The sequence below is a fragment of the Leopardus geoffroyi genome, chromosome C1, assembly GCF_018350155.1.
Source record: "Leopardus geoffroyi isolate Oge1 chromosome C1, O.geoffroyi_Oge1_pat1.0, whole genome shotgun sequence".
NCBI classification, from domain to species: domain Eukaryota; kingdom Metazoa; phylum Chordata; class Mammalia; order Carnivora; family Felidae; genus Leopardus; species Leopardus geoffroyi.
Genome location: NC_059328.1, coordinates 101,986,658 through 102,009,379, shown reverse-complemented (window position 1 = coordinate 102,009,379; position 22,722 = coordinate 101,986,658). Strand labels below are relative to the sequence as shown.

Genomic DNA, 22,722 nt, shown 5'->3' with positions numbered 1-22,722 from the left:
AGAAGTCCGTAGGGCAATTATATTCATTTTGTGAACAGTGCAGGAAACAGAATCACACACCCCCTTAGAAGCTCATTAAAGCCTTACATTCAAGCAGATTTTAGGTCATGCATTCTAGCAGGTAGCATCATTTACTGGATCAGAGGAGTAAAAGCAAATAATTTCTTGGTGCCTTGCTGTATTTTCATAGTCTCCCTGTAAGTATATACAGCTGGTTGGTCTAGCCAGGTTCAAGTCCACTACTCACTAGCTACGTGTTATTCTCTGAACCCCTCTGTGCCTCAGTTTCTTCATCTGTAAAACCGAGATGATAATACTACCTACCTCATAGGGCTTTTTGTGAGGATTAAATGAGGTAACGCATTCATAGCTCGTGTACTTTGCACATTGTAAGCACTCCAATGGTAGCTGTTAATTACTATAGTTAACTTCATTGTTCAAATAATAAAACTGAGGTTCAGAGAGGTTAAGTAATTTGTGCAAGTGATAGGAGTGCAGAAGGAATTTGAATTTGGCACTGTCTGATTCCCCCAAACTCATGCCCTTTCTGTTAGACTGCATTGTTTCCATTCCAGCTCTATCTTAGAGATAATTTCATATGTGAGCTTAATAATTCATTTAACTTTATTACCCATTATATAAAGCAAAAATGGTAACAAGTGACATTCCTGTTAGCTCTAGACTCTTGTAATTACATCAATTAATATAATCAGGCTGTATGCAGAAAAACTATTTTAAAAATTTAGCTGTACTAGGGCTCCTGGGTGGCTCAGTTGGTTAAGCGTTCAACTCCTGATTTCAGCTCAGGCCATGATCTCATGGTTCGTGGGATTGACCCCCATGCCGTGCTCTGTGCTGACAACACGGAGCCTGCTTGGAATTCTATCCCTCTCTCTGCCCCTTCCCTGCTTGCTCTGGCTCTCTCTCTCTCAAAAATAAATAAATAAACTTATTTAAAATTTAAAAAAAAATGGCTACAGAAGATGTTCTTGCCCTTAAAAAAAAAAAAAAGTTAAACCATACAAACGTAACAAAAAGGAGGTCATTACCATCACTTGGGGTAACAACCATTGTTGTTAAAGTGTGTTCTTCTTCCTTGTCAGAATTCATCTATGTAACAAACCCTGGTGGGCTAAGCATTGTTCTTGGGTCTTGAGGGGGCTGCTGTTAGTGTTCCCAGTTTACAGATGGGGAGGTTGCGTGACTTGCACAAGGAAACACATCTAGTGCACGGCAGAGCTGGTGTTGAACTCAGTGTCTGGCTCCAGAGTTGGACCCTTTACCCACTCTGCATGACTCTTAAATTCTTCTTAATTCTACTTAAGTTCTTCTTATCTCTTCCACAGGATTCCATCTCATAAAAATAAAATTTAATGTTATTTAATATTTCTCCTACTGATGGACATGTCGTTACTTGTGGCCCTCTCGCTGTGAAATAATGTAGAGAATGCCAGGTATCCTTACGTTCTTATATAAATATTTCTTTAGGACAGATTTCTATTCATTGAATGGTTGGATCAAAATATGTAAACGCTTAAAATTTTGACCTCCGTAAATGGTCAGACAACTTAGAGCTTACTACATGCCAGGCACTAAGCACTTTACACTAATAAACATATCACAGTCCTCCCCTCCCCAACCACCCATTTAATAGATGCTCAAAACCATATAAGTCATAGGGGCCAGGGCTTCAACCCAGGCAACCTAATGTGAGCCTGCTTGTTACCATGGTTAATAACCAAACAAGTTATCATAGTCCTATTTTACTGCTTGACTTTGTCATTTTTCTCATTTACACTAAAGTCAAGATAGCAATATAGGCTGACACAAGGATCTGAACTGAAGCAGGTGTATTTGAAATTCCCCAGGAATTGTGTGAGTCTACAGGTTGCATGATGAGAAAGGCAGTCCTGGGTGGCCGGAAAATGAGACTTCTTTCTCTTGATAGTGATCAGGACAGTCAAAGAGATTCTTTTTTGGAAGGGACTATATGCCAGGAAAATAACTAGAAGTTTTTTGTCCATTTATAACATGATACCATGTAACAAATTCACACTGTGTCTCTCTCAAAGGTTCAGAACACTTGGGTTAGTCATGGAGTTATTTCACTACACTGTGTATAAGAATTTCCAGCATCTCTGCTTTTACATAGCCAACACCACCTGTTGTTTGCTGAGGTTTTTGGTCAACCAAGTAACCCTAAGACCTACCAACAACTGCTTAACTATTGAATGCAGACTCTCATAGGCATCAGAAGGACTTAGACTTTTCCAGGCAGGAAAATGGGTAGAAAAGAGCACTCTATATAGAGATCATTTTGTTTTCTCTCCATTACAATTCTGGTGTCAAACCTTCTTGTGCGATTATTTTCTTGGTAAAGCCCAGGCTACATGTGCTTCCTGAATCCCTGAGCCATAAGGATTTATGGAACTGGACATTGCCAAGTAAGTCTACCTAGGCATCAACGATGATGTGCTTACTTGTTGTTACAGGTGTCTTTTCTCACCAATGTAGAGACTGTAACCATACCTTCATAATCTGTTGGTCTTCCCTGCTGCCAAATGTGATATCTGTACTGCCTGATGCCCAAATGGCTTCTGACCATGAATTAAGAAATAACTGTCTCAAGAGTTTTGTTGACTTGAAATGTACATTATAAGCAAATGAACATACTTTTCACATTTTTACAGTCTGTGTGTGTGTGTGTGTGTGTGTGTGTGTGTATGTATTTCCTAGCAGGTTGGCAGCTTTGGAGAATAATTATGTAGTAGTTGGCTTTGAACAGTGTTTTTTTCAATCTTGGCCACACATTAGAATCACCTGGGGAGCTTTTAAAACTCCCAGCGCTCATGCCAAATCCCAAGCTGATTAAATCAGAATCTTTGAGGATGGGACCCAGGCATCAGTATTTTTTAAAGCTCCCAGGTGATGACTGTGCAGCAGGATTGAGAACTGTTGACTTAGAAGGTATCTTTTTTTCGTTCACAGCATTTTCATCTGTACTTCAGTTTAAGTGGTTGAAGTGAATTTTCAGAATTGATGTTGGTGCCCCAAACCCCTCTCAAACTGGAGCATGCCCCAGAACTACTTGGAAAGCTTGTTGAAGCACAGATCACGTAACTCTTATTTCTTCTGGGATAAGCCCAGTCTTAGAATTTCTGAGTTGGTAGGTCTGGGTTGGGACCCAGGAGTTTGCATTTATAACAAGTTCCCTGTTATGGCGATGCTGCCGGTACTGGGGACACGTTGTGAGAACATCTGCTCCAGTGCCTTCCTTCCACCTTCCCTCTGCTCTTTTCTTTGCCGGCAGGGGCTGGCCAGGGCACCTGTCCCCAGGGCCGCCTGTGCTGTCAATATCCACCTTAGGAAAGGGATACTTGAGAATACCACACCTACCACACCGCCTCCAGTGAGCACACAATCGAATTTTAAAAGTCTACTCCTTATAGGGTAGTTGAGTGCAACTTCCTCCTCATTCCAGATCACCCTCTTAAACCTTTTATACATCAGAATCAGAGGCACCGCTGAGGGTTTTGGTGTCCCAGTATGGAACTTGGATTTCACTTTCCCACAGAAACAATTTTATGAATGGTGTGTAGGTACAGCTGAAACGGTGATGTTAAAACCATTCATCAAGAATATTGTGGGCTCAATGAGGCTTCAATGGACTGCCTTCCAGGAACTTAACCACCATTTAAAGAACTGAGTTTCTGAGTTTCAGAAAACCAATTTTCAAACAAACTCGTAGAACGTAACTTGTTTAGGAACTACATATAACTGGAACATTTGATTCATTTTGTTTATAGTTATTTTGCCCTTTACATTTTGGAGCCAAAGTGGGGTGGGGGAAGATTTGTCATTCATTCCACTAACATTTATTAGGTGCTCACAATGTACCTGGCACTGCCCTGTACTGGGAATATAAAGATGAAAAAGACAACTTCTGCCCTAGAGGAGCTCATATTCTAGAGGGAAAATATTTTCTAAGCAAATAAGAAAATATTTACCAAGTTGCCAGTGTGATATGTGCAATAATGAACTAATGAAGGAGGGATCTGTTCTGCCCTGGGGGCAGGGAGAGGGGTATGGTGGGTGTGGGGGAGAGACTGGGTAGGGGAGGAGAAAGAGAGAGGAAGAGGGGAAGGGAGGATGGGTGACTATGTGTGTGTGTGTGTGTGTGTGTGTGTGTGTGCGCGCACGTGCGGGAGAGAAGAAGACATGTTTAAGAGGTTTAGAATCAGGGAGAGACTGTTAGACCTTGAAGACCCAAGGGAGTTGCCCAGCAGAGAAGGGGATTAGGGCATACAGGACAATGGAACAGTCTGAATGCGGACAGGAATGAGCTCTACAGGACCGGCAGTAACCAGGTCAGCTCCTCACATAAGATGATGGAGGATGCCTGGGAAGGCCATTACTGGCCACACGAAGTTTGGACCTTAACCCAGAAGAAGAAAGGAGATTTATACACACAGCATATATGGTGTTTGCATTGTTATCTCAGACCTTCTTTTTAAAGAACTTTCTTCTGTATGTGTCCCACTACCCTCAGGAAGACATTTTTTTTTTTTCCCAACAAAATATTGATACTTAGAAAATGTCTTGAATCAAGCAGTTTTCAGACCTGTGCTCTGGGTACCCCCTCAGAGGCTGGGTGGGGTGAGGGTAAAAGAGCAGGGAGGGCCTCCCTCCCTAACTCTCCCATTATCCACCCACCTACCAAGCTTTCCTTTGGACTGCTTTACATGTTGGGCATATCTAGTGAGAATATTGCACTTGAAAATGGGTATGTAACTAAGAAAGGTTTTAAAACCACTGTAATCTAATTCTCACACGCTTAGTAATAGTTTGAGGACTTTGGTGTGCATAGCCAAATCTCTCAACTGTGGTTCTCAGACCATCAGCTGAAGGCGGGACATCAGGCAGGCACTGAGGCCGATGTGTGACCGGTGACAGTGGTTAGGAGGGTAAGCCTTTAGTTGGCCACAAGAGGTAATGACAAAATCATTTGTCCCCAGAATGATCTAATACTTTAAGATCAATGTTTGAATTTTCTTATGAGGAAAAACTAACTTTTTTGTAAGCATCTCAGATTATTCTTTACACTTTTAAAAGTTGAGGACTTCTCGATCCCTTGCCTGTGTTAACTGTTCCATTCAACATAAAAATACAATGTGCGGTGGTCATTGAGGCATTTATGTCAAGAATTTGACACTTGCTGATTTGGTTTAGCAAGTGGTGTCATCATTAGGAGTTAAAAGTATTTCTCACCACATACCATGTTACATTATAATTATTTGTCATCTTCATATAGTATGTTAATTTAGTTTTGATCACCTTTGCTATGAAAATTAAAGAGACTGGTTTATTCTGTACCTACATATAACCTTTGCATTTATTTTTATGTTTTAATCTATTTTTTAAAGTTTATGTATTTTGAGAGAGAGAGAGAGTGAGAGCATGGGGGAGGGACAGAGAGAGGGGAAGAGAGAGAACCCCAAGCAGGATCCATACCATCAGCACAGAGCCTGACGCAGGGCTTGAACCTGCAAACCACGAGATCATGACCTGAACTGAAACCAAGACTCAGATGTTCAACCGACTGAGCTACCCAGATGACCCCATATAAGCTTTGCATTGAAATATAACTTAGCTGCCCTGAGGTGACAATGCAGTCTTTCTTGGGAGCTGGAGTCCCAGACCTTGTATTTTATCATCTGTCTCTGATGGGGAGACATTCGCTGCGTTGCTGTTTAACATGTAGGAAACAAAACAGAGAAGAAAGACCTGAAGAATATAAGCCCAGAGAGCTGTTGAAGTACAAAAGAAATCGCTACAGAAGAAAAGAACACAGTCAGTGTCCCAACCTGAGGCAGAGTGTCCTGTGGTCTGCGGCTGGGCTCTGGGGTTCTGGATTCTGGTCCCAGCTGTCTGCCAGTGTGTCCATGGCCTTTTGGTAAACATGGCTGTGACACACTTTGTCCTTCTGAGAAGCCTGTGTGTGGAGGCAGGTGTTGGTGGCTGAGGGTGCTCGAAGGCCGGGCCACCCCAGAGGTGAAGAAGTTCTAAACGGGTCACAGCCCAGTGTCGAGGGAGGGACCAAACTCAGAGCTCAGCTCTGGGACTGACCTCCCTGCCAGTGATTTCCCCCCACAGTGTCCTTCCCTAGAAAGTGTGGCCACTAATGTCAACTCCATCAAGGACATAAGGTATGCATGAGTACCAGGAAGTACGCTCATCACAAGAAGGAACATGTATGCGCATAAGCCTTCCATCCCAGGCTGGGGACTGCACAGAGCACACAGGGAAAAGAGATGCGCAGCTCTTGAAATTCGGAAGAGGCTTAAGTAAGTCTGCAGGAGACTTGTTAAAAGTCAAGTTTATTCCTTTTAGACTCTTTCATAGCCGAACAATACACATGAAGTGTTTATCATCTATGCCGTTAAGGAACTCACGGGGGTGAGTTAAGGAACTTTGGGGGTGACGTAAGACATGCTTTCTCTTACACTGAATTAATATTTACTATATTGATTCCCAGGTCTGAGCATCTGGCTTCACTTCTGAGCAGAAATGAACCCATTTTTCTTGGTGCTGAGTCAGCATTTCCTCCCCAGACCCTGGGTTCTCTGGACATTCTGGAAGAACCGACTGTGGCCGAACAGTGAGCTATGGCCAAAGAAAGCTTCAGAGGAGCACCTGGCTTTTCCCGGCCACGGCTGAGATACTGTGTTTCTGTGCCGAGTCTCCTGTTTCAGCTCTTAAATCACTAATTGTTAGTAGAGATCTTTAAAAAAAAAAAAATGTTGAGATGTTCAAGGAGCCGAAGATTGAAATAGTAGGGTGATGTATAGGATAGAATTGAGAAACACTGACAGAGAGCCAAGGAGTTGAGAATCTTAAGATGTATTTTTCTTTATACACAATTAGAAGCACATATAGACTTACAGAAAGAGACTTTTAACCCAGTTAGTTAATAATGTTGGTGACTTTTTTTATCATACTCTGTGATAACATGCCCTTTACAGACCCGGTTAGACACAGTGGTTGTTCCCCAAGGTTTTGGTGTTGACTATAGCTAAAACAGATGAGGTGAATGAATGATTGCTATTATAGCTGGCTACAAGCAGTTCTTGGTTATAAGAATCTTGAAATTCTTACTAGAAGCCCTTGGTTCCCAACACCATACCCAAGTCAAAGCTAGTAGGCAGCCTCCTTTGCATGGGTTTTATTCACTTGGAATTAAAGACAGAAGCTCTTTTTAGCTAATTGCAAAAACTATTCTTTTGCAATAATTGGCAGCTTCCAATGTTTCAATTGCTTTTGGGTACGGTAATTAACACGAAGATGGCCATGAATTTTGGATACGCTCAGTACCTTAAGACAGGAGTGGTGTTAGCTACGTCTGTCAGATTGGTAAGTATGTTCTTCCTTTGATTTGAACACCCAGCCTCTCCTCTGGAAGATACCAAATCCCGGGGCTGAAGCTGCCCATCAGTAACACCGATTCTGCTACAAAATGAGCCAGTGAAGATATTGATTGGAAGTGGCATTTGTTAAGGAAATAACACCTGAGATAAAAATGAAACCCTCTTTTGTACAAAGCTCCTTGCTTATCCTCTGCACACTGCGATGGGATGGCAGCCCGATGCTCCAGACTCCCCATGAGAGCCTGTGGGCTAGTCCTGAAGCTGTTTTCTTTGTGGCTTGCCTCCTGTCCGCTGGGGAGCCCACGCTCCTCTCATTTTCATTCTTTTCCAGCTCTAGTGCTTTTGAACACAGAACCCCCATCCTCCAGCCACCCAGCCTCCACATTCCAGCCCCGTGATCTCATGGTACCCGGCAGAGCTCCCCTGCCATGCCGGCAGGCTGCCTGCTGACTCTTGCAGGGGGAGCAGATGGGAACATAAACTCGCCCGCAAGAGCAGGATGCTCTCTGTATATTTTTAAGACCAGGAATCCAGTTCTCATTTAGAGGCTGTATTTTTTTAATAGCTCCTTGAAAATTGAACAAAACCTTTCTTGTTGCTCTTATTTCTTGATAACATCATTCCCTCTGTGTAGACATATAGAATCACAGAAACTGGAGAATGGAGAAGATACATTAGATCTTGTCTGACCCATCCCCGCTGGTTACAGTTCTTTTTTCCCACAGTCTGTCCTCTAGTGCTTTTCTCTTTTAGTTTTCTCAAGAATTAGTTTCTCCATTTCTCCTGGGGGAAGGATTCCTGAGTTTGACCATGGAGGAATGTATGTGCAAATATTCATAGTCTTTTTTTTTTTTTTTCAGCTTGATATTCCTACTCTTCATAGCCCTTTACATTAGCATAAACAGCCCCTCTTTATCCTAAGTCAAGTATTTCTGGATGGTATTTCTTTTCCTCTTCCATTTATTAAGTTCAGAGCTTGTTTTTCTGCTTTGCTTTCTCTCTTCATCAATCAGTCCCTAAAGCCCATTAATCATTTTTTTTTTTTTTTTACCTCACTGAAAGCTCCTTTGCTTATTCCCATATCAGGAACCCAGGGCTGGTTAAGATCCCAAGGTACTGAAGAAGCCTCACTGATATGTGTTTATTCCATGTTAACTCACTCACTCTCTCTCTCTCTCTCTCACCCCCACCCCCAGCCTCGGTTCACAACCACAAACTGTTTCGACAAAAATGTTTCTAAATTATGATATAGGGAATTACTCATATCAGTCATCTGAGGGCTGCGTGTGTGTGTGTGTGTGCGCGTGTGTGCATATGGTTTTAAGTGGTAAGATTATATTTGTTCTCAGTTACTTAAAAGATATTTTTCATATCCTTGGAGCCACAAATCTTTCAGGTCTCCTGAGTGCTTGGATCAAATGCAATTCTGGACCACAGAACTATGACACATCAGTAGAATGTAGCATTCTGTCGTAGAGCTGTTATCTCAGAAGTAGATGGGAAAATAATGACATACAGGGAAAGCAGACTGTATTTGTAGGATGTAGAATTCTTGAGGAAAGAGAAGGGCAAAGTTTAAATAGCCTTGGCCCTCACATATCTAAAGCAGATTAGCTCTTAAAAACTAGTTAGGTATATAGACTTTTTTCTTATATCACTTTTTTTTTAATATCTCAGCTGTATTGAGGTATAATTGATAAGTGAAAGTGTAAGATATTTAAAGTGAACATCACAGTGATTTGATATGCACATGCCTTGTGAAAGGACTTCCTCTGCCTGGTGAATTAACCTACCATCACCTCAGATGTTTATTTTTATTTGTTTGTTTTGTTGAGAATATTTAAGTTCTACTCTCTTAACAAATTACAGTTATACCATACAGCATTATCAAGTATAATCATCATGTTTTACCTTAGATCCTCACACATTATGGTTTCATGGATTGGAGGACCTAATATTATAAAAACATCACTTCTCCCCAAAGCAATCTATAGACTCAATGCAATCTCAATCACAAACCCCAACAGTGTGTTTTTTTTTCTCTTGGAACTGGACAAGGTGATTCTAAAATGTATTGAGAAATATAAAAAGCCAAAGATGAGTAAAATAACTCTTGAAGAAGAAGGTAAAAAGACTCTCTCCACTGTGTGCCAAGACCTACTAAAAAGGCACTGTAGTGCTGACCAGAGATAGACACATAGACCAATGGGACAGACTGGAAAGACCAGATATAGACACAAGCATAAAAAGGTGCTTAATTTATGACAGAAGTGGCATTCCAGAGTAATGGTCAAAGACAGTCTTTTCCATAAAGGTACTGGACCAGTCTGATATATCCATGGGGGGGGGGGGGGGTTAAAAGAAATTGGATGCCTACCTCACACCATATGCAAAAAACTCCAAATGGAGTTTGTAAAAGATGAAACTTCAAAGCATACTCACACATGCATATGTATATGCTTTATATATGTATACACACTCATACCTTTATGACATCAAGGTATTGAAAGATTTCTTATATGCCATAAAAATCTGTAGTCAAAAATCATATATTTGGTAAAATGAAGAATATCTCTTCATCAAAAGATAACATAAGGAAGACACATAGCTACACAATGAGAGAACATTTTGGCTATACATGTAATTGATAAAATATTAGTGTCCAGAATATATAAAAATACTTAAATCAGTAAAAGACCATCCATTCTGAGAAAAATAGGCAAAATGACCTCAATAGGCTCTCCACAGAAGAGGAAATGAAAATAGCCAATAACCGTAAGAGTTCTCAATTTCCTTAACAACCAAAGAAATGCAATTAAACCATAATGAGATTCCACCTCATAGCCATCACCTTAAGCTCAAAATAAAAATATAAAAAAAAAAAATACTGGCAGTGTTAATGAGGATGGAGAGGGACAGAAATTGACGATAGAAATTGCAATATGTTACATAGTTAGGAGTAGTTTTAATACCCTGTAGTACACCTGAAGAGCCATAATGCCTACCTTATGACGCAGCAGTTAGGTATATACCCTAGAGAATGTTGGCACACAGAACACAAAGGTGTGGTTTTTTTTTTTTTTCTCCGTAACTTAATTTTTGGAAACTTGCAAGCCTACAGAAAAGTTGCAATATTAATACAATGAATGTGATGAAGTCTCCCTGGATAGCAGCTAGTGGAAAGAAGTAAGTGATACTTGCCTTGATATCCCAACTTCACTTAGTAGCTGTGTGGGCAATCTGTAAAGATCTGTGAGCCTCAGTTACCTCCTCCGTAAATTGGAAGCAATAAAATGCCTGCCATGTTGGGTATTGTAAGAATTAAATGCATTAATGTATATAAAGCCCTGAGCATAAATGCCTATAACATAGTTGCCCAGCAAGTTATGGCTGCTGTTATTAATATTTTGTTGTTGTTAAAAGTGATAATGACACATTTTATTTTTTTCAGAACCTTTTAATGACAGCACATTTACTGACATGTATTCATTTTTCGTGTTTCACTACAGAATGCAAAATTATTCCAGAGAAAAATAGCCTTTTTTTCATCCTCTTTTACTTTTTTCTTTCTCATTTTCCTATTACAACTTCAATATTAGAAAGTGCAAACCAGTGAGAATACATGCCCTTAACAAAAATGTTTTTATAATTTCAAATAATATATAGAATTAAAAACTACTTTTGAAGAAATAAAAGTATGATTTTATCAAAAATAAAAGGAAATGGAAGCACAAAAAAAGTTACATAACTTTATCAAGAAGCAACATTAGAAATAGTGTGTAGGTTTTCTCATTTCTGGCCCAAGATCCTGCACACTGAGTTGTAATATCAGCAGTTATTTTTAAAGAAAACCGAATTAATTAAATAGCACTAGCTCTTAGCTCTAACGGTATGCCTTCCTTGCCTGAACGACAAAATGAATGAAATCACATGAAAAACCTTTGAAATCGCATTAAAATCCCTTTAATCTCCAATGAAACTTGGTTCTGTGTCTGAAGTCTTTCTCACTGACCCCCAGACCCACAGTCATCTTTTCCTCTTGAGAACTCCTGCCCATACCCCACTATTTATGGTTGCAAACAGATTACGATCATATTGCCATGTTGTACCATTACATATCTCTTCGTAAACATATCCTCTATCTCCAATTAGCTTGCATCTCCTGGGGATCCAGACCTTTTCTTATGTGCCTTTGTATGTTCTTGAGTGCAAAAAAAAAAAAAAAAAAAAACCCTACCCACATTTTAAATATCATTTTCTGTCCTTAGCAACACCTAACATAGTGCTTTGCACAGGCACAAAATAAATGCATAAGGATGACGACCATCAGATTGCAGTTGTAAAAAATAGAACGAGTCATAGCTATGGTAACACGGGCATAGGATCCATGGATTCTGCCTCGAAAGCAAATGTCTCTCTTCCTCTGTTCCAGAAAGAAGCGGTAAAGCGAGTGTTCTCTGGCATTCAGCCTACAGGAATCCCCCACCTCGGCAATTACCTGGGAGCCATTGAGACCTGGGTGAGATTGCAGGAGGAGCGTGGCTCAGTGCTGTACAGCATTGTTGACCTACATTCCATCACTGTCCCCCAAGACCCGGCTGTCCTTCGGCAGAGCATCTTGGACATGACCGCTGTTCTTCTCGCCTGTGGCATAAACCCAGAGAAAAGCATCCTTTTCCAGCAATCTCAGGTCAGCTTCTCAGATGAGAACCAAGAAAACCTGTACTTTCAAATTATTTGAGGAAAAATGTGAATGGTTTATATAGCTCCTATTAATGATTCTTTTTAAATTGTTGAAGTGACTTCATCAGATGCAAAGATTTCATTGTATTTATTTTTATTTTATTTTATTTTTTAATCTTGATTTATTTTGGAGATGGAGAGACAGAGCACGAGTGGGGATGGGGCAGAGAGAGAGGGAGACACAGAATCTGAAGCAGGCTCCAGGCTCTTGTGCTGTCAGCACAGAGTCCGACGCAGGGCTCGAACTCACGAGCCGTGAGATCATGAACTGAGCCAAAGTCGGATGCCCAACAACTGAGCCACCCAGGCACCCCTATTTTTATTTTTGATTTGAGAGAGAGAGAGCGTGAGCAGGGGAGAGAGGCAGAGAGAGAGGGAGGGAGGGATTGACAGAGAGAGAGAGAGAGAGAGAGAGAGAGAGAATCTTAAGCAGGCTCTGCTCTAAGGGCATAGCCTGACACGGGCTCAATCCCATTATCCTGGGATCATACCCTGAGCCCAAATCAAGAGTCAGAGTTTCAACCAACTGAGCCACCCAGGTGCCCCGCAATGATTTAATTTTAATGTTTACCCTGCATTCATATCTTTAAATGTCATCATGAGGCAATAGTGTTTTTCACCTTTTCCTCCATTATACTTTACTTGCTTCGTATAATGTTGCATCTCATTAGTACTTGTAACTCTGGAATTGTTTTTCTATCCTGGGTTGAATTCAAATTGATGAATTCATACTGTTGACTAATCTCCTGGTGATCAAGGATAGAATTTAGCAACCAGTGGTTTTGCATAATTCCATTTTGCTTTACTGGGTATTGCATTTGGAAGGCCTATTGGATAATTCCCATTGTTCATTCTTTGTATAATAGCTTTTGAGAAGATTTGAGAGAACTGGCTGGGAAATTGGAAGACCATGTCCATTCTCTTGAGTCCAAGCCAAGAAAGGCTTCAGAACAAAGCCAAAATATTTGACTCATATCGTCACTATGGATGAATCAGTTTACTCTTGGACAGGCAGATAGCCTGGACCAGAGACAGGGCACTCAAGAGACTCCCTAGCAAAGAAGATGAAAAATTTAACTGGATCATGCCCTCATTACATATCCACTTTAACGTTATGACAAAGCCCCAGCCCAAGAACAGTGTGTTAGACATGTTTTGGCACATGTTAACATGTATACATGTATGGTATATATATGTGTGTATGATGTGTTATACATGTGGATATCTCCTTCCTTGATCATAAACTTCAGACAATCATCATTTTTTTTTAAAGAGAGAGAGACAGAGTGAGAGAGATATATCAGCAGGGGAAGGGCAGAGGGAGAGGGATAGGGAATTTTAAGCAGGCTCCATGCTCAACCTGGAGAGCAGTGCTGGGCTCTATCTCATGACTGTGAGATCATGACCTGAGCCAAAATCAAGAGTTGGACGCTGAACCAACTGAGCCACTCAGGAGCCCCTGACAATCATCATTTTTATGTACGTTTTATCACCTGCAAAACTTAGTATAAAAATTCACAGTGACCATTTTAAAAATATGTAATAGGGGCGCCTGGGTGGCTTAGTCGGTTAAGTGTCCGACTTCGGCTTATGTCATGATCTCGCGGTCTGTGAGTTCGAGCCCCACGTCGGGCTCTGTGCTGACAGCTCAGAGACTGGAGCCTGCTCCAGATTCTGTGCCTCCCTCTCTCTGTGACCCTCCGCTGCTCATGCTGTGTCTCTCTCTGTCTCAAAAATAAATAAAAACACTTAAAAAATTAAAAATAAATAAAAATGAATAAATAATATGTAATAAATGAATATCTTCAAAAAATAAATAGATTTATCAGCTTAAAATGTGTTTCCAGCTTGGAGATAATGTGATAAAATAATAGCATCTAATCATTAAAATATCCGTAAAGGGAACTTGTCTCAATTTCATTCCTCACAGTTGGCCTTTAGTTACACATAACTTTTCAAAGTCAATCTTGGACTGATCTAATTGTTATAAGAATATAAATGTACTTGCTTATGTTGAGCATATACCTGCCTCCCTATAATTCCCATCCACTCATTTGACTTACGCTCTCTAAAAATGCAGAATAAATCAACTCTGTCTTCCACGTGGCTGCTTTTCAAATACTCAGAGACCTTTATTATGCAATCTCTTTACCCTACAGATCCTTACCCCATAGGTCTTAACCTTCTTCACGCTAGGGGTCCCATCTCGGGAACAGTCTGTCTCTCTGAAAGGAACGTGCCTGTCCTGTATCACGAAACAATGTTTATTCAAACTCTTCACATCTGTCTCCAACATTATACTGCTGACCATCATTAGAGCCACTTTTTAAGTTACTTGATACACCTTAAGTTCATCTAAGCTATGTTTTTTCCATCTAAGCTATTTTTGATAAAAGCTCCCTTTTGATCCTTATGTGACACTGTTTCTAAAAATGGTATTCCCAGTACCTACTTCCATACTTCTGGAAGGCGAAAATGTCTATGTCTCCACAAAGTAACCACTTGCCAGACTGCCTTGTTAAGTGATGTTTAAAATTAAAGGCTCATTTACAACCACATCCAGTGCTTGCACTTTGAGCTCATACCCCCAGGAATGATCACATTATAATTTTTTTTTCCTTCTTTTTAAAGGATGTTTGGCAGTGATATCTGTAAGCATCTAAAATTTGTGATAATTAAGGTCTCTTCTTCAACATGATACTTTGTTGTAATAGAAAGAGCAGCCCACAGTATGGGAGACTTTGTGAGAACTCCCCCATAAGTGAGGGATAATGAAAGTCACCTTCCTTGTGATTCTTGTACGGCATGTGATACGCTCATTGGTTCTAATAGTGGTGGTGGGTCTATGTCAGAGACTGCAGGTCATGGTGTTGGCTATTTCCTCATTGGCCTCGATGCAGCCTCACAGTGCCTCGAAGTTCCCCTTCTCCCATCCCTGACTGCAGCTCCCTCCGGGGAATTTGGGTAGCCTGCCAGTAAAATGTGAGGGAAGTACTCATCAGCCCATAGTCCACAGTTCGTCCCACAAAGACAATATGAGAAGACTTCCTCAAGTGTCTTTCTAACCTCAAGACATGTTTGGTCTGGGCCGTTTCCTTCTTTAACTCAGACAACCCACCTTAGTACAACTGAGTGGATGGACTGGATGTTTTATCAGGTTTTCTTTCCTTGTTTAAATATTTAATAAAGAAAAATTTCAATATGTATAGAAGAGTAGCCTTTTGTGATTTGTCTCATCAAGGTGGTTTTTTGTGGTTGTTGAAGTATTTTAAAGCAGATAACACATATCATGGCATCGCAGCCACTGAATATTTCAGTGTGCCTGTCTGTAAACTGAGAATATTTTCTTCCATAGCCACAATACTGTCATCACACCCAACAAAGCTAATGATAATTCCATATGATCATCTACTACGCAGTCCATATTCAAATTACGCTGAGTCTTCCAAAATGTCTTTTATATTTGGCTTGTTTGAATAATGGTCCACACGTTACATTTTTTTTGTATCTTTTGATTTGTTGTTCAAATTTTATTTTATTTTATTTCTCATAGAGTTAATCCTCCACTTAAAAAGAATTAAAACCTTAGGTTTTTTTAGACTCCCACTTTTTTTCATGACTTTGATATGTTGATCAGCCTTTCCTTTATTTGCTATAAAATTAGCTCTTTTGAGCACAAAAATAAGCCTTATTTTTTGTTGTTGCTTTTTCTTTGCTCGAATGTGTATTAGCTCATGTTTAGTGGCTATCCACCATGATTCGTGAAGTTGCTCATCACCGTTTTTAATGGTTGGAATAGAAACTATGCTTGTCTAGTGCCCGTAGAATGCCTGAGGTCAGTTCCCTCAGAATGGCCATAAAGCTTCTAGTTGTTCATGGAGGAGGATGGGAAGTTCTTCCTCATGCTTTATCTTGAAAGTATGAAGGCATGTATTGGATTTGCTTCTTAGAACCATTCTCAAATAGAAGTATAATCGAACAAGCTAGTCTCCCTGAAATAGTTATTATTCTAGACACGTGGCCCCATATTTGCAGTGTTCTATTAGGTGAAAGAATCCTCATGGTGTTCATGTTTTATGTCTTACCATACAAAAATCAATAATTAACAGCTGTCTTTATCAATCTGTGGAGTCTCCAATAGATGGAGACTGAAAAGAAAATGCTCATAGCATTTAGGAAAAAAATTGGAAGTCATGTTTATTAGAAAACTAATATATTTAGGGGCGCCTGGGTGGCGCAGTCGGTTAAGCGTCCGACTTCAGCCAGGTCACGATCTCGCGGTCCGGGAGTTCGAGCCCCGCGTCAGGCTCTGGGCTGATGGCTCAGAGCCTGGAGCCTGTTTCCGATTCTGTGTCTCCCTCTCTCTCTGCCCCTCCCCCGTTCATGCTCTGTCTCTCTCTGTCCCAAAAATAAATAAACGTTGAAAAAAAATTTTTTTTTAAAAAAAAAGAAAACTAATATTTTTAGATATATAAGATTGGAAAAGCCTTTTCATGTGTATGATATCTCTTTTAATCCTCAAAAGAGCACATGAGTCAGGGATTACTGTTCTTTCACAGGTTTCACATTAAGGTATGAAAATGTTCAGTAAATTATAAAATGTCCTCAGAATCATCTCTGAGAGGTGCCTGATACCTAGTAAATGTTTAACAAATGTAGCTTCTTAATTTGACCTGTCATACAGGTGGCAAATCCAGGACTCTTTTTTTCCTCCTAAGGCACCACTTTTGGAAGGTATTCTCATGGGAGAGAACCTTATTCTGCCCCCACCATGCCTTTGCCTCAGTAGCTGGCGTCTGGGGGACAGCAGAGAGCCAGGGCTGACCTCGAGGTCCTCACTGTTTCTTGCTTGGACAGTCATATCACCCTTCCATTCCTGCCTCAGGCCCTCATATCAGCCATCCTTCCCCCACATTGCAGCCACGGTCATCTTTCTACTTCAGATATCTCAGCACCTCTCTCCTATCCTCAGGTTAAAAATCTAAACTCAAGGGGCCCCTGGGTGGCTCAGTTGGTTAAGCGTCCGACTTTGGCTCAGGTCATGATCTCACGGTTTGTGGGTTCAAGCCCTGCATCTGGCTGTGTGCCGATAGCCTGGAGCCTGGAGGCTGCTTCAGATTCTGTGTCTCCCTCTCTGTCTGCCCCTCCCCCACTCACAAGTGTCTGTCTCTCAAAAATAAACATTAAAAAAAAATTTTTTTTTTAATCTAAACTCAATTTCTAGAAAGCCCTTCAAGAATGAGGCCCCTGATATGTATTTATAAAATATACCTACATATGGGGCGCCTGGGTGGCTCAAGTCGGTTAAGTGTCCGACTTCGGCTCAGGTCATGATCTCACGGTTTGTGAGTTCGAGCCCCGTGTTGGACTCTGTGCTGACAGCTCGGAGCCTGGAGCCTGCTTCTGTTCTGTGTCTCCTTCTTTCTCTGTCCCTCCCCAACTTGTGCTCTGTCTCTCTATGTCTCTCAAAAAATAAATAAATGTAAAAAAATTAAAAAAATATATACCTACATATTTTGTATTTATATATTATAAAATATTTTTACATATTTTTATACATTATATTTATTATAAAATAATCTATATAATTTATATACATAAGGGGATATTATTCGGCCATAAAAAGGAATGAAATCTTGCCACTTGCAACTACATGGATAGACCTCGAGCATATAATGCTAATCGAAGTAAGTCACTGAAAGACATACTGTATGATTTCACTCATGTGGAATTTAAGAAACAAAACAAAGGGGCAAAGTCAAAAAAAAAAAAAAAAAAAGAGAGAGAGACAAACCAAGAAACAGACTCTTAACTATAGAGAAGCTAGTGGTTACCAGATGGGAGGGGATGGAGGGATGGGTGTAGTAGGTGGTGTGCAGTAAGGAGTAAGTACCCTTGTGATGAGCACCGGGTGATGTATGTTAAGTGATAAATCACCATATTGTACACGTGAAACTAACATTACACTATATGTTAACTATACTAGAACTAAAATTAAAAACGTAATTAAAAAAAAAAAAAAGAACAAGGCCCCTAAGAACATCAGTCCGGTGTTGTTTCCACTCTACCACTTTTCATTCATCAGGTTGTTTTTGTTCAGATGATCTGATTAGCTTTTACTAATAACTCTTTAAAGCAAGAGTTGGGGAGGTTCTGGTTTTATTTTGAGAAAATTTGATAAATCAGTTCTTAACTTTCAAAGCAGATAACTTAGAGGTCAGTTGTCTATTTAACAAGGGTTTTTGTTAGGTCCTTTCTTTGGGAGTTTTATAATGCATTCAAGCATTTAATTGATCATGAAACATGTAACCAAGAGGGTAGGGATTTAGAAAACAATTATACTTCAAGCCAATGCCAGCTAAAATTAGATATACCTTCATTACCCTCCCCATACACTGTTATTTACAAATAAAATTAAGAATTTTGGGGGCGCCTGAGTGGCTCAGTCGGTTGAGTGGCTGATTCTTGGTTCCGGCTCAGGTCATGATCTCACAGCTCGTGAGATCGAGCCCCACATCAGCCTCTGTACTGACAGCACATAGCCTGCTTGGGATTCTCTCTCTCCCTCTCTTTCTCTGCGCCTCCCCCACTCCTGCATGTGTTCTCTCTCTCTCTCTCCTATACTAAATAAACTTTCTAAAAAAAGAATTTTTGAAATTGCGAACTAGAGAAAAAATTTTAATTATATAGCACCCTCTTTTCGTGTATTATCTATCCATTGTGTTAAGCAAAGTACTTGAAGCTAAATCCAAGACTCGTTCCCCAGGTGCTATTGTTGTACATGGGAGTAAGTTCTAGCAATCATTGGAAGTAGGGAAGGAATTTAGCTGTGCTATAATGCTTATTTTACCAATAATTTTCATTTCCAATCCTCTGCATTCTTTCTCAGCAGTCTGACTGAAACAATTTAGACTTATTGAAGATTTTTCTCATTATTTTCTTTTTCTTTCTCTCCCAGTGGCCTCTAGTCATGGTGCTTCCCCTAAAATATGTTTGCCATATGTGGGGAATTTTACAGAGCCTCTCTTCTGAAAGGTGTGTGTGTGTGTGTGTGTGTGTGTGTGTGTGTGTGTGTGTGTGTGTGAGAGAGAGAGAGAGAGAGAGAGAGAGAGAGACTGAGAAGGAGAGAGAGCAAGCAAGCCCACTTGTGTGTGTGTTTGGCAGAAGTTTCCATCCCAATGCCAAAATCAATGGTCTTTTATTTCCAGCAGGCCTGAGTGCACATCCAGTCTGATTCCCACAGCTGTTTCTGAGGTGCACCTCTCCACATCTTTAGTTGTTACTTTCCTTGCGAACTAATCACCCTGCGGATGGAAGATAAAAGCTGGAGTTCATAGCTTTAGGCGCTGGCTTTCTGCCAGAGCCAGGAGAAAAGGACAGTTTCGGCCAGCAGACAGTATGTTACAGAGAGCTCCAGCACTGTCCAGGGAAGTGTTGAGGGAGAAGAGTGGAATCTACAGCTTTGGAATGTGGCTTCAGTCTCTAATTAGAGTTATGTTTTGTTTTCCAGGAAACTAAAATCAATAATAGTAATAATAATGATAATAATAATAATAATAATAATAATAATAATAATAAAGGATAGTAAATAGTAACCAAGCTCTCACATGTATCCTGGCTCACGTACACAAACAAAAGGTGTACCTGACCCACTGTCCCTCATCTCAGAGGTGTGAGACCCCCAACACTTAAACTTGAACAGACAGTCTCATGTTTTCACTTACCCAGGAATTTTGGAAGCCTATTTGACAATACATATTTATAGTTGTTGAACTCTCAAAGTTGTTAGGCTACCAACAACAGGTGCAACATACAACTCAGAAAGAAAGTAGGGGCCCCTGGCGGGCTCAGTCGGTAAAGCACGCGACCCTCGATCTCAGGATTGTGAGTTCGAGCCCCACGTTGGGTGTGGAGATCACTTAAAAAATATGTAGGTTTTTTTAAAAAAGAAAGAAAGCAAACAAACATCCGTAAAGATTAATGGACTTGAGAAATCAATTTATGAAATTGCCATTACCTCCAAAGTTTCTAGGGAGAGACAAAGGATCTGAATGGCTCATGGTATACATAATAGAGAGAAGTCAGGAAGATTACACAACCAAACTCCCCAAGTATTTCTTTGTCTAAGAAGTTTCCACTGGTACCACTTGCTCGCCTGGATTGATACTCCCTGTGACGTCATGAGCAAGCTACAGTAGTTTTGCTGCCTCCATCCTGGACCACAGGATTAAGTCGTATCATAATGATACTTTCAGGAAGAGTTCTATTTTACTATCATAGCAATAGTGGAAAAAGTACAGGTTTTACAGCCAGCTATAGTTCGCCTGAATCGCACTGTGACCTCTTTTTGTTGTCACATGCTGGGCAAGTTCTCTGATCCCCTGTTTTAATGTCTAGAAGAGGGATATTTAAATAATAGGACATGGGGCGCCTGGGTGGCTCAGTCGGTTGAGCGGCCAACTCCGGCTCAGGTCATGATCTCGCGGTCCGTGGGTTCGAGCCTCGCGTCAGGCTCTGTGTTGACAGCTCAGAGCCTGGAGCCTGTTTCGGATTCTGTGTCTCCCTCTCTCTGACCCTCCCCCCCGTTCATGCTCTGTCTCTGTCTGTCTCAAAAATAAATAAATGTTAAAAAAAAATTAAAAATAAATAAATAAATAAATAAATAAATAAATAATAGGACATATCATACCTGGTAAGTGTTAACTTTCTTTCTTGCCCTACCCCACTACACACAATACTGCTCCCACCGAGGCTTCTTGATACCGTGAAGATTTAAGGGTGGAGTGGAATTGGAAAGCGCAGCTCAAATGAATGATAGTACCTATCTTCATACTCAGTAATCAAATATTTTCTGAAAAGTTTATTGTTGAAGGTTTTGGGGGAGCTTCTTAAATAGTTCAGGGTGCTTGCGTGGCTCAGTCAGGTAAGCGTCCGACTTCAGCTCAGATCGTGGTCTCACGGTTCGTGATTTCGAGCCCCACATTGGACTCTCTGCTCTCAGCACAGAGCCTGCTTCAGATCCTCTGTCTCCCCTCTCCCTCTGCCCCTCCCCTGCTCAAGTTCTCTCTCTCAAAAATAAACAAGCATTAAAAAAAAAAAAGAGTTCAGATATTCAAAAAAGCAGGAAGATGAATGGTTGCTTTTTGCAATGCTAACCTTTGGGCATACTTACTTATTAATGCTTTTTGTTTTTTAAGAAATAAGATATTAGGAGTATAGTAAAAACTTTCTGTTTAGCTCCCTCTAATCCCATTCCACTTGCTGCCTCCCCAGAGGTAACCACTGTATTGAATTTGATATTCATCATTCCAATGTATGTGTTTATATTTTTATTGCATAGGCTTTAGCCGTAACAGTCCATATTATTAATTTTTCATGTTTTAAAACTTTATATAGGTGGTGGTATGCACATAGCTTCCTGCATCTCTAGTTTTCTGTGCAGCATTACTGGGCTGAGATTTGTTCATTTTGACTGCTCTCGATATTCCACTGTCTAGCTCTATCACAATTTATCCATTTCCCCAGTAAAGAATATTTAGATTTTTTTCTCCAGTTTTTTGTTATTATAAACAATACTATAGCATGCTTGTATATGCCTTATGTGTACGCCTGAAAGAGTTTTCTAGGTATGCATACCTAAAGTGGGATCATGACAATGTGTGACATACATCATCAGCTTTACTGGATATAGCCAGATTGCTCTCCAAATTGGCATTCCAGTTTATATTCCTACCAATAGAAAAGGAAAAGAGAAATTACTCCCTGTCTACCGTGTGAGCACGCAGTGGAAAGCAGCTATCTGCACACCAGGAAGAAAGCTCTCACCAGAACCTGACCCTGCTGGCACCCTGAGTTTGGACTTCCAGCCTCCAAAAATGTGAGACAATAAATTTCTGTTGTTTAAGCTACCCAATGTGGGGTATCTTGTTATGACAGCCAAGCATATTAATACAGAGCTACTTAGCCATTACCATAAGTGGAAGGCTTGTGCTTGGATAGGAAATTCAATATTGTTAACATGTCAGTTCTCTCTAATTTGATCCATAGATTCATTGCAATCCTAATTGAGATGTTGTAGACACTGACAAATTGAATTTGAAATGTATATAGCAATACAGAGTACTTAGAATACCCAAAACAGTTTTGAAAGAGAAAACACAGTTGGAGGACTGATACCACCTTTCCTTAAGACTTACTCTAAAGCTACAATAATCAAGTGAGTGTGGTCTTGAGATAAGAATAGACTAATAGATCAATGCAAAGGAATAGGGAATCCAGAAGTATACCCACATCCAGAAGCCAAATGTTTTCAACAAAAGTGTCAAACCATTTCAGTGGGAGAGAGATAGTCTTTTCAGCAAATGGTTTTAGGTGTCCAACTGGATATCCATATGGGGAGAGGGGAATGAACCTTGGCTCTTATCTTACACCATTCACAACACATCAACCTAAAACTACCATAGACCTAAATGTAAATGTGAAAACTATAAAACTTCCAGAGGAAATCATGGGGGGGGGGGGGGGAATCTTCCAGACCTTGAGGGTAGGCAAAGCC

The 22,722-nt window shown here is 40.4% G+C and overlaps 1 protein-coding gene across 6 annotated transcripts in view; it reads left to right on the top strand.

Moving 5' to 3' along the window:
- The window catches only part of WARS2 (tryptophanyl tRNA synthetase 2, mitochondrial), a 97,766-nt gene that overhangs the window by 38,194 nt on the left and 36,850 nt on the right, over positions 1–22,722 (top strand). For 4 of the 6 annotated variants that reach the window (XM_045478831.1, XM_045478830.1, XM_045478827.1 and 1 more), the window contains exon 2: positions 11,857–12,114. The exons of 1 other annotated variant lie outside the window; for it this stretch is intronic. In XM_045478831.1, the coding sequence (XP_045334787.1) occupies positions 11,857–12,114 (258 nt within the window). The remainder of the gene's footprint in view (positions 1–11,856; positions 12,115–22,722) is intronic. One more of the 6 variants, XM_045478829.1, reaches the window with a different exon arrangement.